This window comes from Camellia sinensis, chromosome 6 (assembly GCF_055761805.1).
Source record: "Camellia sinensis isolate YWXY chromosome 6, ASM5576180v1, whole genome shotgun sequence".
Classification (NCBI taxonomy): Eukaryota; Viridiplantae; Streptophyta; class Magnoliopsida; order Ericales; family Theaceae; genus Camellia; species Camellia sinensis.
The window spans coordinates 148,266,871-148,282,482 of record NC_138966.1 but is presented as its reverse complement, the minus strand read 5'-3'; the positions used below and the strand labels follow the sequence as shown (position 1 = coordinate 148,282,482).

The 15,612-nt window shown below is 44.2% G+C and overlaps 1 protein-coding gene across 1 annotated transcript; it reads left to right on the top strand.

The window, feature by feature from the left end:
* The first annotated feature begins 11,500 nt into the window (after nucleotides 1-11,500).
* On the top strand, nucleotides 11,501-12,980 carry LOC145792424 (uncharacterized). The gene is made up of 3 exons (XM_082873135.1): nucleotides 11,501-12,088; nucleotides 12,171-12,269; nucleotides 12,480-12,980. Exons 1-3 carry the CDS (start codon nucleotides 11,684-11,686, stop codon nucleotides 12,900-12,902), a joined length of 927 nt encoding a protein of 308 aa, XP_082729261.1. The 5' UTR covers nucleotides 11,501-11,683; the 3' UTR covers nucleotides 12,903-12,980.
* The last annotated feature ends 2,632 nt before the right edge of the window (nucleotides 12,981-15,612 follow it).

The following is a 15,612-nucleotide window of genomic DNA, read 5'->3' as shown; positions in this document are numbered from 1 at the left end:
GTCCAAAGAACAATAAGCCTCCGTTTGGCAAGGGCTTTTTCAGGCTTTTTTGGCTATTTTAGCCACAAAAAACAAAATAGACTATTTTAGCCATAACAAACAAAACATCACATCCAACTTATAATCATTACATTCTTCTCTCACAAAAAAAATAAAAAAAACCAAAAAGCCAAAAAGCCCTTCCCAAACCAAGCTTTTTAGCCCAGGCTAAAATAGTCAAAAAAGCCAAAAAGCTAAAAAGCCAACCCACTTCCCAAACGGAGTCTAAGTCATTGATAGTTTTCTACATTATTTAGGTTTTTGTTTTCAATCTTATTTTTATATGGTAAACAAAACAAGGAAAAAAGCATGGGAAAGGCTATTGGATAAGGTGTACATTACTATGATCATGGTTTTGATGTTACTATTTTTCCAGCTTTGTTCTGGCTTTTGTTAGAGTGGAATATTCTCTGTATAATTATGCTCTTTTTAGGAAAATAGGTGGTAAATGTATATTCAATTGAGCTGATCCCGGCACCAATTGTTCCATGAAATTGGATAATTTACATGGTTTTTGATGGAAAAGTTGAAATAAGCCTTTCCAGTTTTTTTCCCCATTGTATTTACATGATTTTATTTGTTCTTAGTAGCTTTTCATATTCATTTAGGCAAATGTTCTAAAGATTGTTGAATACACAGTTTTTTCTTGTCTTTGTTTCTTTGGGTCTCTAAGAAAACCACACAGGTTGCTAGATTTTGCTCTTTAAAGTTGTTTTTGTTTCATATATATATATATATATCATCTTTGTTTCATATTTATTTATTTGTTTATTTTTGCCCTCAAATTCACAAGTTTCACTTGCTGTGGAGAAACAGGGTTTGAAGACTTCTATATATTAGGAAAGAACTAAAAAATTGGACCTGATGATTGGATCAATTTTTTTTAAAAAAATTTAAGAATACAAAAATTAACACCAATTGAATATATGCTTTGTTACGTGAAGTGGGTCTTATGTTTTTATGAATTTCACACGCATGTGTGAGGAGGCTGTGTCCAATTGTGATTAATTTATGTGTAAATAGGATAATTGACTCTGTTCGGTGTGATTTTTAGAATTTATTTTTATTTTTTATTTTAAAATGATTAAAGAAAATTTGGTGAAAAAAAGTCATATATGATTTTATTTTTTTGAGAGAGAAAACAATTTTAAAAATATTTTTTAATTTTTATTTTGGTAAAATTAGCTTTTTTTAAAAAAAAATTGAAAAAATAAAATTCTTTGTGGGTTTTTTAAGCTTCCGTTTGTTTCGATGTAATATATATATATATATATATATATTTTCTAGCATTTGGTTAACACTTGAAACTAAAAGAATTTATTGCCAAAAAGAGAAACTTTAATTCAATAAAGTGTCATTCCTGACTTTTTAGTGAGTTAAGATATTTATTTAAAAATGCTAAATGCATTGAAAAAGTAGTAAGTAACAGTCAGCTTTGCAAAAATTGATTTACAAAAATTTTAAAAGTAAGCCATCTTTGAAAAAATGATGTAAAAATATTTTTTTAAAAAAATATTTTACTTAATTTTTGTTCAACCAAATAACAAAAAATGAGTAAAATATTTTTGATCAAAACAATCGGAGCCTTAGTTTTGAAATATTCAAACTGGAAGAGACTGTGGAAAACACTATGGTGTATATGTGGCGTAACTAAAGAACTCATCCTGATAACTAAAATAATGTTATAATTAAATAAAAAAATTGATCATGACTATATGGTATACCCTTTTTAAATGGTGTGAGAAGGGAACCCAACAAGTTTAATACTCTATCCATACCAAAATTTTATGTAGCATTTGATAGAGTTTTAAAATTATGATTTGAGCATATAGTTGTATTTTGAGTTTGTGAGTTTTGAAATTATGATTTGAGTGTGAAAAATTTGTTTGGTTATGAGTTTTGAAATTTTTTTTGAATTGAGTTTGAAATTTTTGATGTAACATATTGTAGACGTCCCCCGAACGCCCCGGGAGGGTTTAGGTCCCGTTCTGTTCATTTAGGGTCACTACAGCTCGGACTCTCGAAATGTCACGGTTCTAAGTCTGAACCAAAGAGTCCAAATCCGGCAAATCGTTTTAGGAAAACAGATTTTTGAAAGAAGTGCCAAACATGGACTGCTTTGCCAGATACAGAGTCGCCACCTAAATATTTTATTTTGGGAAATTTAGGAAACCCTGACTCGGTGCCAAAAGGCCACGTGTCCGTCATCACCAAAGTTGCCTCGGCTCGGGAACTTGGGTACGATTGGGGAAGGTCACTTCGTGAGCACCCCCGCTCGCCCGGTCATAGACCGGCCTCTACTAACCATGATATCAATTTTTGAAAACATTGTGAGTTCTTATACTGGTTATTAGCCTAGGTTACTATGTGACGCGCACAGCATATAAGTATAGACCGGGTCGTCCGAATTGGAACGAAACATTTCATGCTTGTTTTTTAAAAATGGTTTGTTACCCGCAGGTAGGCTTGAAACATTTTGATGATTCATTCCAATTCAGATAACCCAACCTTCACCCACAGGCATTCAGGCAGATATATCAGATAAGCACATAGCCTCATGGTAAGCATGCTATCATGACATTCACTCACACGCATGCAAGGATGCTAAAGCATAAAGCTTACCGAGTACTCCAAGCCAAAAACAGAAACTACATTAGAAATCATGCATGATCCTAAGTATACAAAAATGCTTAATGCAACACATGCAAAATGCAACTATAGTAGGCTCGGCTATTCTAAGATGGCATATGAAATGCTACAATTAACATGTATTCAACTTTGAAATTGAAAGTACAATGCAGTTAGTATGATGCGCCGAGCCCGGTGCATGCAATACAGATGAATGAATGCAAACATGCTGTCATACTGTATGCCAATTTAAATATGCCCTAATCTAACCATCGTAAGCGGATAAATAAAAGGGAGAAAGACGTGGGGTTGGAAGACATACATCACACTCACGCACACTTATTACAGTTGTGCCCTCACTCGGAGGGTCCGAATAAATAATACAGTCCAAATATTACAGTCCCCAAAATAAAAGAATATTACAGTCCAAAATATTACAGAATTCTAATTAATTAATGAATTAACTAGAAAGCAAATAAACTGGCGTGCAAGCCAGGGACTGTCTTGCTTCTGGTGGATGATGCATGTCCGGGTTGTCTTGCGCGGAAATCCACCGGAATGCCCCAATTAGCCTCTGTTTACATCTGTTCTTGAAATGCGTGCCAAGTCCTGAAAAATTACTGATTCTTCGTCTTGCTGCAACAGAGAGCAGGAAAGGGGCATAGCAATGTATTTGCACAGATATATGCATGTCTCGATCCTCGTGCCACCAATCACGCATACCGAGGCATAATGGCCGAGGAGTCGAAATGCACAACTCAATATAGGATGAATGCACATGAAATTACAGCTAAAACCTAACTCCATCATGGATAATCCGGAGTGTCGGTGACTGGGGGAATTGAGACACATTCCGTCACTCGGAGTACGAAATGTACCTCGTTTCCCGTGCCCGGGCTAACTCCTATTCCGGACACGATGCAATATGCATGATATGCATGAAAGGCAACTAAGATATAACCCTAACATACACAATGCTATGGAATGACATGCCTCGAAATGCGTGTCCACGGGCACGCGAATCGAGAAAATGACAGAATGCTGAAAATGAAGTGCCTCGAAGTGCGTGCACACGGGCACGTAAACCGAGGCGATGATAGATACAATGAAAATGAGATGCCTCGAAGTACGTGCACACGGGCACGCAAACCGAGGTGATGATAAACATGATGAAAATGAGATGCCTCGAAATGCGTGCACACGGGCACGCAAACCGAGGCGATGGCAAATACAATAAAAATGAGATGCCTCGAAGTACGTGCACACGGGCACGCAAACCGAGGTGATGATAAATATGATGAAAATGAGATGCCTCGAAATGCGTGCACACGGGCACGCAAATCGAGGCGATGACAGATATGATGAAAATGAGATGCCTCGAAGTACGTGCACACGGGCACGCAAACCGAGGTGATGATAAGTATGATGAAAATGAGATGCCTCGAAATGCGTGCACACGGGCACGCAAATCGAGGCGATGACAGATATGATGAAAATGAGATGCCTCGAAGTACGTGCACACGGGCACGCAAACCGAGGTGATGATAAGTATGATGAAAATAAGATGCCTCGAAATGCGTGCACACGGGCACGCAAATCGAGGCGATGACAGATATGATGAAAATGAGATGCCTCGAAGTACGTGCACACGGGCACGCAAACCGAGGTGATGATAAATATGATGAAAATGAGATGCCTCGAAATGCGTGCACACGGGCACGCAAATCGAGGCGATGACAGATATGATGAAAATGAGATGCCTCGAAGTACGTGCACACGGGCACGCAAACCGAGGTGATGATAAGTATGATGAAAATGAGATGCCTCGAAATGCGTGCACACGGGCACGCAAATCGAGGCGATGACAGATATGATGAAAATGAGATGCCTCGAAGTACGTGCACACGGGCACGCAAACCGAGGTGATGATAAAATGACACGGAAATGACAAATGGGCTTATTCCAACATGAGTGAGCCTCGGCCACACTCACATCGGATGCCGATGGCAGAAAATGAAGTGCCTCGAAATGCGTGCACACGGGCACGCAAACCGAGGCAATGCATACGCAATGCAAATGACATGGAAAATGACAAATGGGCTTATACCAACACGAGTGAGCCTCAGCCACACTCACATCGGATGCCGATGGCAGAAAATGAAGTGCCTCGAAATGCGTGCACACGGGCACGCAAACCGAGGCAATGCATACGCAATGCAAATGACATGGAAAATGACAAATGGGCTTATACCAACACGAGTGAGCCTCAGCCACACTCACATCGGATGCCGATGGCAGAAAATGAAGTGCCTCGAAATGCGTGCACACGGGCACGCAAACCGAGGCAATGCTAAAATGACATGCAACATGGCAAAAATGATATGCAAGCATACTAACAGAATTTCAGCAACAAAATGTGGGGAAAAACAGTCCCGAAATGTAGCGAAATGATATCGAATGCACGAAATTGTCCCGAAATGCAACATTAAGCACCCGAAATGGCCTATAGCCATGCCAAACATGCACAATATGGACATGCAATGCAAAGACAGAAGCTAGACAGTCCCAAAAGACGCACTTTCACGGTTATAAACATGGCCAAACAGCAAGCGTAGATAAGGGAAACATAGCATGCAAGAATAGGGGCCAAAAGAGAGGTAATGAAGCAAGTGGTATAAGCAAAACTCAAAATGAAAAATTTCCTTCTATAACATTGAAGATGGACCAAAAATATGAACATTTACAGTATATGACAGCCTCAAAATCAGTATACAAACATGCTAAAAATATGATGCAAAATAAGGCTCAAAAGGTGCTAAAACATGAAGTGTATAAAATAATCACCAAACAGAAAAAAAGTGTGAATGAAACATGAAGTATAGGCCAAAATAAGACCACTTTCAGTTTGGACCAAGGTCCAAAAACAGAAGCAAAGAGGGCTATCAATTTATACAAAAAATGGGGCCAAACAAGAGATTGAACTACAAGTGCCACATGGAAACACCAAACAATGTTGAGCCCTTCTCCAATGTTGAAGAGGGGCTCAAAATATGCCTCATATCAGTTTACAACATGCTCGAAAATAAATTTCTCATAGGTCAAAAAAAGCATACAAAATCATGACATACAACATGGTCAATGAAGCAAGTATATTATGGAGGGCTCAAACAAGGTTGAGCCCTCAATGAGAAGTGAAGATGAGCTCAAAATATGGCCCTTTTCAGTTAGGACCGAAGCTTGAAACCAAAAAGAAATGAGGCTTAGAAATAGATCAAAGGAAAGGGTCAAAAGGATCAAAGTGTAACTTACCCTTGAAGATCTAGACTTTGGTTGCTTTTTGGATGGATTTGCTGCTCCTTTGGCCTTCAAGAACCCTTCCTAGCTGCTGGAAATGAGATAGTGGTGGTAGAGCTTGGTGGTATAGAAGGAATGGAGGTTAATGGACTTAGGGTTTTTGAAGAATTGAAGAAGATGGAGATGGAATTGGCTATGGAGTTCTTAAGATCAATTTTTCTAACCCCCTAGAAGAAGGTCCTCAGCTGGTTATAAGGTCAAGAAAGGGGGTGTAAAAGGGGGGTGCAAAGGAGAGCAAAACTCTCTCCCAAAATATCCCCCGGATACAGAAAATATCTGGGGGATATTGCCTCACAGCTGGAAGGGACACAGTGAGGGGAGCACGGCCGGCCGCTTACTTTTGCTGGAGGTGGCCGGCCGGCCACACCCCCTAGCCGGCCGGCTAGGGGTCAAAAGGGTCAACCATCTTTTCTGGCCGGCCAGGTATTGGGGAGGTAGGCCTTTGTGTGTACAACACAACCATGTAATTGAAATTCCAAGAAAGTGGGCCCAAGGGGTTCAACAGTGGCTCGGAAAGAGGGGTTCAAAAGGGTCAAGTGACCTTAATGGCCGGCCATGAACTTTTAGTGGCCTCTCAGGTGTGTACATCACAGATATGTGGTTGAAAGTTGGAGAAAAAGGGTCCAAGGGGTTCAACATTAGCCCGGAAGAAAGGGGTCAAAAGGGTCAGGTGACCTTAATGGCCGGCCATGAACTTTTAGGGGCCTCTCAGATGTGTAGATCACAGATATGTGGTTGAAAGTTGGCAACGCTAGCTCTAAGGTATTCAACATTAGCCCGGAAGTTGGAAAAACGGGCGCCGGGAGGCTCGGGAGGAGAGATAACTGGCTGTCGCAACAATTGCTGGCCTCCCACCCTTCAGTGACCTTCCCTGTGATAAAACAGAGGTACCTGCCAAAAACGAGCGAAAACCGTTGCAAAACGAATGTTCCGGAGCCAAAACACGCAGTTCGGGGTCCCGGAAATGGGCTGTTAAGCACCGAAAATTGTATTCGACCTCGAAGTGGGTTTCTCAGCCCCCAGTGTCCCTCAAAATGGATGAAATAGGATGTATGCCGAAAATCAGAGCAAACGGAGGTGGTTAGGCGGTCCCGAACCGAGGCACACGGCTCCGAAAACCGGGAACCGGACTCCGAAATGGGAAAAATGGCCTACGGCCACCAAATGTAGCCTACGAACATTGAGAGATGGTCTACGGGACCTCTCTCTCCCCTCAGGAAAAGAAACAGGGAAAACCGAGTCTGGTTCGCAAACCGAGACAAGGCACAGAAAAGGGTTAGGGAGTCCGGAGGCAGGGCTCACGGCCGCGACTCTGAAACTTCTGAACAAGCACATTATGCAACATCACCAAGCGCTCAATCGGTGACGTCTGAGTCTTAAGGTCGGTCAAAAATGGGGTGTCTACAGTTGCCCCTCTTTGACAGAACTCGGAAGTCACAAGTGACGGGAGTGAATGTCAAAGCCAAAAGACGACCCATTTTTGACAAGGCCGAAGACTTAGACAAACATACAGGATAGACAGAAATGTGCCCGCAGGCATGCCCGCAGGCAGGGGGCAAAATGCAAATGATATGCAAGAAGCCGAAGGTAGCCCAATGATCGTGCAAATGCAGCTAGCTGTAATGAGGCAAGTATTCGCAAATAGATGCAACAATTTTAAGCAAGAATGCAAAGCGACAACTACATTTCATGTAGTTAAGAACGCGGAGGATTATTCAATCCCCGCCATGTCTCACACGGAGAAGATACAATACCTGCGCGATTTGCCTGGTCGCACCAGCCTCAATTGAACCGTACATACAATATCGTGCCTGCAAGAGAGAAATTGCAACAAGCACAATATGCTAACAACATATATTCAATGTGATTTCGAAAGTTTGACAGATGGAGTGCTGGTGAGTGGATGCATCGTAATGCAAGAATGAGATATGTGTGACGACGCATGCTGAAACACAGAGGTATACAAATATCGAGAAATGTACATGACAATGCGAGTATGTCTATGAGAATGCAAGATAGTACAAAACGAGCATGAAACAGGGTGTTCATTTGTCATGAAACAACGAGTACGGAAACGCGTATTTCGGCGAAGGTAACTCGATCACGACCTCTGATCTGCTTCTTTGAAAGGTTATAGCTCATTCAAAAAGGATACACTTTGATTTCGATGAATGATGATGAGACACATGTCAGCACTCGAAACCGAAGTCCCGACGGAGCAATTTCGCGACCGGAAGTGTACTTTTCTTCAACTTTTTTCAGGTCCCGGGAACTCCGATCTTCCTCAAAATTTGCAGAGAGCTAGGTGAGCATGTGGGGAGCATGGCCGGCCGTTTATCTTCCCAAGGGGGGGTGTCCAACCGTTTTCCAAAAAAGCTAATGGCTGGCCGGCCATTTCTGCAAAAAGCAGATGGCTGGCCAGCTATTTTTTGAGGCCGGCCGGCCGTGCCCTTTTCCCAGGGGCATTTTCGTCTTTTTGCCTCCTTTTTGCATGCATTTCATCCAAGGCTTGAAGCCTATAAATGGCAGCCGAACCCCATTTCATTCCTTGCCTCTTTCAACACTTTTCTCTCCAGTTTTGAGTTTTACGCGCGTTTTCCAACGCCTCGCGCAAATTGTTTTCGTAAAAACACTTAGTTTTAAACACTTTGGAGCGATTAAATTCCGGCTTCGGAGCTTCTTTTTGCATTTTCAACACTTGAGGTAAGTTCATCTTAAAATTCAGAATATTTTCCCGGGAGTTGACTTTTGTTGACTTTTTCCAATTTCTGCTCATTTTGCTCATTTTTGCTCCCCTTTTGCAGATTTCTGAAAATGGCGGGTACTTCTTCCCATGGTGGCGGTTTTTCAGGTGCTGGGGGGGATTTCGATCCCACGACTCTACCTCCGAGGACCCGACCTTTTATGCCTGAGAGGTACCGTCCAGCAGTGCACGTCCTCCCTCGTGCCGTTTTCCGTCATTTTACCAGTTTCGACGAGAGAGCACCCGCAGATCTGCTTCTTAGAGAGCCAGAGCAGCATCTCTCTCATGAGGCTCGAGAGGTATTTACCTCATCTTCTGTATTTTACATTTTGCGTCCTTGCCATGTTTAAACAATTAGCTTGTGACATAGTACTTTCCTTACATCTTTGAACATGTAGTTTCAACACTCAAACTCCTGAACACTCGGTTCATTAATTCATTGCGAACACACAGCCCACATTAAAACACATGGCTCAAACACTGATTTGTTGAACACACAGCCCGAATTCGAAGGTGAACACACAGCCCACACTTTAAATGGAAGTTGAACACGCAGCCCAAACTTCAAATTTTCTGAACACACAGCCCACACTTTAAATGGAAGTTGAACACGCAGCCCAAACTTCAAATTTTCTGAACACACAGCCCAGATAGATAGTGAACACGCAGCCCACAATTCAAATGCTCTGAACACGCAGCCCAAGTAGATAGTGAACACGCAGCCCACAAATTAACTGAAAGTTGAACACGCAACCCAAAATTCAAATTCTCTGAACACGCAGCCCAGGTAGATAGTGAACACGCAGCCCACAATTCAAATGCTCTGAACACGCAGCCCAAGTAGATAGTGAACACGCAGCCCACAAATTAACTGAAAGTTGAACACGCAGCCCAAAATTCAAATTCTCTGAACACGCAGCCCAGGTAGATAGTGAACACGCAGCCCACAAATTAACTGAAAGTTGAACACGCAGCCCAAAATTCAAATTCTCTGAACACGCAGCCCAGGTAGATAGTGAACACGCAGCCCACAAATTAACTGAAAGTTGAACACGCAGCCCAAAATTCAAATTCTCTGAACACGCAGCCCAGGTAGATAGTGAACACGCAGCCCATAAATTAACTGAAAGTTGAACACGCAGCCCAAAATTCAAATTCTCTGAACACGCAGCCCAGGTAAATAGTGAACACGCAGCCTACAAATAAACTGAAAGTTGAACACGCAGCCCAAAATTCAAATTCTCTGAACACGCAGCCCAGGTAAATAGTGAACACGCAGCCCACAAATAAACTGAAAGTTGAACACGCAGCCCAAAATTCAAATTCTCTGAACACGCAGCCCAGGTAGATAGTGAACACGCAGCCCACAAATTAACTGAAAGTTGAACACGCAGCCCAAAATTCAAACTCTCTGAACACACAGCCCAGGTAGATAGTGAACACGCAGCCCACAAATTAACTGAAAGTTGATCACGCAGCCCAAAATTCAAATTCTCTGAACACGCAGCCCAGGTAGATAGATTTTCTGACAGCTTATACATCACACCTTGAACATACAACTCACGCATTCTGCTGGCACGCAGCCTATTTGTTTTATTGGCACATAGCCCAAATTTCTGTTGGCATACAACTCATTCATTTCATTGGCACACAGCCCATTCACTTTATACTGACGTATGTATTCATTCTGAATGCAGGGTGGTTCCCGCAGCGTGCGAGGATATGGTTCTACCATGGCACGAGATTGGTATGCAGAGCTCCCGGAGGGCGTCAGGGATTTGGTAGACTTGGCAGGGTTTGGGCCTTTCTGCACCGGGTTGTCACGCTGTCCTGCCCGGAGGACCTTGATGGCAGCTTTGGTAGAGAGATGGTGGGACACCACCAATTCCTTTCATTTCTCTGCTACCGGGGACATGACTATGACCCCTTTTGATTTTGCTGTATTGACCGGCCTTGATGTCGGAGGTTGGGCCATCCCATATGATGAGGATATGGGCGAGTGGGAGGCCGCCTGGATGTATTTGTTGGGGGCTCGCCCACCCGTTGACAGGGTCTCTGGGAGAGTCCGTTATACTTGGTTTTCCTCCCATTTTCGGCGGGCTGAGATGATGCCCGAGACTCCTGAGGAGACAGAGCAGTATACTCGTGGCTTCCTGATGTTCCTCTTCGGGACTACCCTGTTTGCCGACAGAGGGAACACCATTGGGCTATATTTGTTGAGCGCTCTGGTTGACCTATCACAGGTCAGTAGATATGATTGGGGTGGCGCTGGCCTGGCTACCCTCTACTTTTACATGAGCGCGACCTCCCGCGGGCGGGGCGATTTGCTTGGCGGCTACTGGAGAGCTTGGGAGGTACTTTCTGTCTCCTTGATTTACATTTCTGCTCTTTATTACTTGTACATTGCACATACAGCACACTTTTACAGTCTGCATTTTGCTCTCATCATTTCGTACTTACGTTCTGCACCGCTTTTCTCAGCTATGGGCTTATGTATACTTTCCATCATTAGCCCCAGTGCTGGAGGTGGTGGGGATCCCTGTGACCCCATATTCATTGATATTTGAGGGCCCGCACCGGGCGAGGCCTCGAGAGACCCTGGTTCGCCTACGACAGTACTTCGACACTGTGCGACACTCAGAGGTACTTCAGAAGTTTCAGTCCTTTTCATTTTTGATTTGCTCTGTATATTCTTGTTCTCTGATTGGTTTATACATTTATCATCCGCAGATTACTTGGCAGCCTTGGGCACCTCTGGGTGATGATCTCTTACTTCAGTATACCGGAGCATCAGGCATCTCCCGGTATAGGGTCCTGCTTGAAGGGCCAGTCGGCAGAGTCTGGTTCCTGGGGGAGCGCTTTCTATGCCAGGTACGGGGGTATCTTTCCCAGGATGTTCCCGCGGTACCTCCGGCTAGTATGCGGACCGCTGACAGGCTCTCTTACTCAGAGGTAGTCGGCGCCATGCTAGGCAGCGATGCTTTGTTATATGTTGCGGAGGGGGACTACGCCACCTATCGTCACATATATTTGATGCCTCCATTGACAGAGGCTCGTATTCCGATGATGAGACCTGCCGGCATGTCATCCTCGGATCAGGCTCAGGCTCGGGCTACAGACATCCCTTCTTCTAGCAGGGCTGGCACATCTAGGGGTGGGAGTAGACCGTTTCCTCCGAACCCGTCGATTCATCCTCATCTAGGATGGCCAGATATGCCTACTGAGTTGATGGCGTGGCAGTATGGGACTAGCTCTCCGATTCCAGTTCCACTAGAGCCTCGGATGCCCAGTGATCGATATGCCATTGATCCGGACTCACCGCCGGTACGCTCCACTTTCGTCATTCATCATTTCAGATGTTTAGATACTCATTTGTTCACTGATGATTATGAACTCATTTTTGCAGCCATCGCGAGGGTACATGGAGGAGATGGTTGAGCTGGTGGCCACACTCGAGGGCATGGTCCTACGCAGGGAGGCACAGTTGTCTGTTGCGGGCATTCAGGTACCCTTCAGTTTTTCCTGGCATTTATCATACTTCTGATGACATGCTGATTTCTACTGCATTGATAGACTACCTGTGTAGAGCACATCTGACACACACATCACTTGTACACTGTATTTACACGCACCCATTTCATGTAGCTTTTGCTCGTATCTGTATCCGATGTACATATTTGGACTGATGTATTTGATTTGAACTCCTTGTTTTCAGATGCCTACATGGTCCGGTCAGCCGCAGGCCAGGCCACCTGGGCCTCATTGGGGAGCTGGGCCATCCGGGCCTTATCAAGGAGCTGGGCCATCCGGGCCTTATCAGGGGGAGGGGCCATCTCGGCCTTCCCGAGGAGCCGGGCCATCTAGGCCTTATCGAGGAGCTCGAGGAGGACCGGTCCGCAGGCGCAGGGCTCATGTCGTGGAGGTGGAGCCTGATGAGGAGGAGGAGGAGGAGGAGGAGGCTACCGACCGCCAGTTCGAGACATCTGTCGAGGAGGGAGGCTCCGGTTTTGGCTCGGGGAACAGAGGCGAGGCTGAGGAGGATCCTGAGGATGACAGCTCCGACTCTGACGATGGTGTGGAGGTTGTCCCGCAAAAGAGGACTAGGCGTGCTTCTCGTTCCCGCTCCCGAGGATTTTGATGCTGCTATTTCCATGCTTTATTTTTCTTTTTACTAGTAGTTTGTAGCACTTTGCACATTGTTAGGCAGTTTTATTTTTGTAAAACCTGTACCTTTATTTGTTGTAAAGTATGATGAAATGAAATAGCTTTTGGAAAAGTGTTTGTATTTTTAGCATCGTATCGCATCAATTGTTTTGCACAAGAAATGAAATTGAATGGTAATGCGCATTGTAATCACCAAATCAGGTAGTGAACCGACGCAACAAACTAAACAACCCAACTTACTAAGATATAACAGGATCTTTAGCAAGTTTACAACTCGATAAGCAAAAAGCAACAATGCAAACAAACAAGACTTTAACAAAACTTGCTTAAACAGAGAGCAAGGACTCAAAACACAAAACACGTCCGCTCGACAAACAACTCGATAAGCAGAGTACAACAACTCGATAAGCAAAACTCAACAACAAAAGGTGTACTTCTGACGATCTGGGCATCGGCACGCGTCTGAAATGAAGGCCTTCGGCTCTCCTGTTGTATGGTAATGTTTGGAGTTCTCCTTCGAAGAGCAAAACAGGGCCGAGAAGACACACTGCAACATTGCCAGTCATCCTTGGGAGCTGGCCGGCCAGAGATATGCCACGGCATGGAGGACTAGAGAGTTTCTGGCCCCTGCTTCAACCTTCAGTTGCACTTTGTTAGATGAATGTGTGGATTGGCTCAAAGAGGAGGTACAAGTTGGGCCCAGCTTGGCATCAGATATCCCGTCCAGCTCTGGAGGGGGACACGGAGATACTTGATTCAACTATGCCCCTAATTTATTGCTTATTAGTATTTTCAAGTTTTCTTTATGATTGTACTAAAAAGCAACCTCGATTGTAATGCAAGAGCAGGAGAACTCCATTTTGAAATCAATGAAATTGAAAGTTATGGTACTGAAAATTTTCCACTTTTGGTCCAAAATGGTCTTAGTCGTAAAAAGATTGATTTGAACAAAGTCAACTTTTATTAAAACTTTTCAAAACTATTTTCGATGTGGATCAGAATTGGACACGCCGAAAGTCTGTCACTGAAATGCACAACCCCAGATCCCTGCAACTGGAAAGTTGCCCCTAGTTTGAAGAACAATGCGGCATTCCAAAGCAACGGAAAGTTGCCCCTAGTTTGAACAGCACTGTACCGGGGATCGTGATAAATGCTGATGGATAAAGATGACTGAGATGATTAATATGGACAGAGTTGATCGGGGAAAAGTTTATGACTGAACTTCAGGACGAAGCTGCCTACGTATCCCAAAGATGGGAATCAAGTCTTACGTAGTTCAGGCTTAGGTTCGCTCGAGTATTTTCACTCTCCTTTTGCGCTCTAACTTTTGCCAAGGCCGCCCTTTGCGGGTTTTCAACCTTGCGAGCTCTGTTTTTATATTTTCTAATTTTTTTGTGCCCTAAATCTTGCCTAGGTCGCCCTTTCGGGTTTTCGGCCTAGCGAGCCTCTCAAGGATAGTATTTCTTCAACTTGTCCATATTGATCGGTTGTGAGAACTCCAAGCCATCTAGATCCATCAGAACCACAGCCCCACCTGACCAGATAGCTTTGATGATGTAAGGACCAGTCCAATTAGGTTTGAACTTGCCCCTTGGGTCGTGGATGGGAGCTCGGTTGTCTTTGAGCACCAAATCTCCTTCTTTCAGATTCCTGGACTTAACCTTCTTGTTGAAAGCCCGGGCAATTCTGCGTTGATAGCCTTGGATGTGGTACAGTGCTTTCAGTCTTCTTTCATCAAAGAGCATGAGTTCTTCGAATCTGCTTTGCTGCCAATCTGCCTCGGCTATCTGGCATTCAGCCAATACTCGTAATGATGGGACCTCAATCTCAATGGGTAGAACAGCCTCCATTCCATAGACCAATGAATACGGAGTTGCTCCAGTAGAAGTTCTGATTGAAGTCCTGTAGCCCCATAGGGCAAATGGCAGCTTGTCTGGCCAATCTCGATAGGTTTCCACCATCTTCTGTAGTATATGCTTGATATTCTTGTTGGCGGCCTCAACTGCTCCGTTGGTCTGCGGCCTGTATGTAGATGACTTACGGAAAACCACATTGTATTTCTCCAATAAGTCTATCACTTCTTTCTTGAAGTGGGAACCATTATCTGAAATTATCTCGTTTGGCACCCCGTAGCGACAGATGATATTGTTCCTGATGAACTTTGCGACATGCGACGCCTTCAACACTGCGTATGATTGGGCCTCGACCCACTTTGTAAAATAATCTATCGCTACCAGGATAAACTCATGCCCGTTTGACCCCTTCGGGGTAACAGCTCCGATCACATCAATTCCCCAGACTGAAAAAGGCCACGGCGAAGTCATGTTATATAGTTTTGACGGTGGGATGTTCATGCGATTTGCATGAATTTGACATTTGTGGCATCGCCGAACAAAACCAATGCAATCTTCCTCCATGGTTGACCAGTAGTAGCCCTGTCTGAGGATCTTTCTGGCCAGCATTACTCCATTCATGTGTGCACCGCACTCCCCCCCGTGGATGGCTTCCATCAGGCGTTTTGACTCTTCAGCTTCTACACAGAGCTTATGCATTCCCAGATGGCCCCTTTTGTACAAATTTCCCCCGCAGATAATGAACTGAGCAGCCATTCTTCTGACAGCCCTCTTATCCTTGGCATTTGCCCCTAGTGGGTATGTCTCCTTTTCCAAGAAGTTCCAGATGTC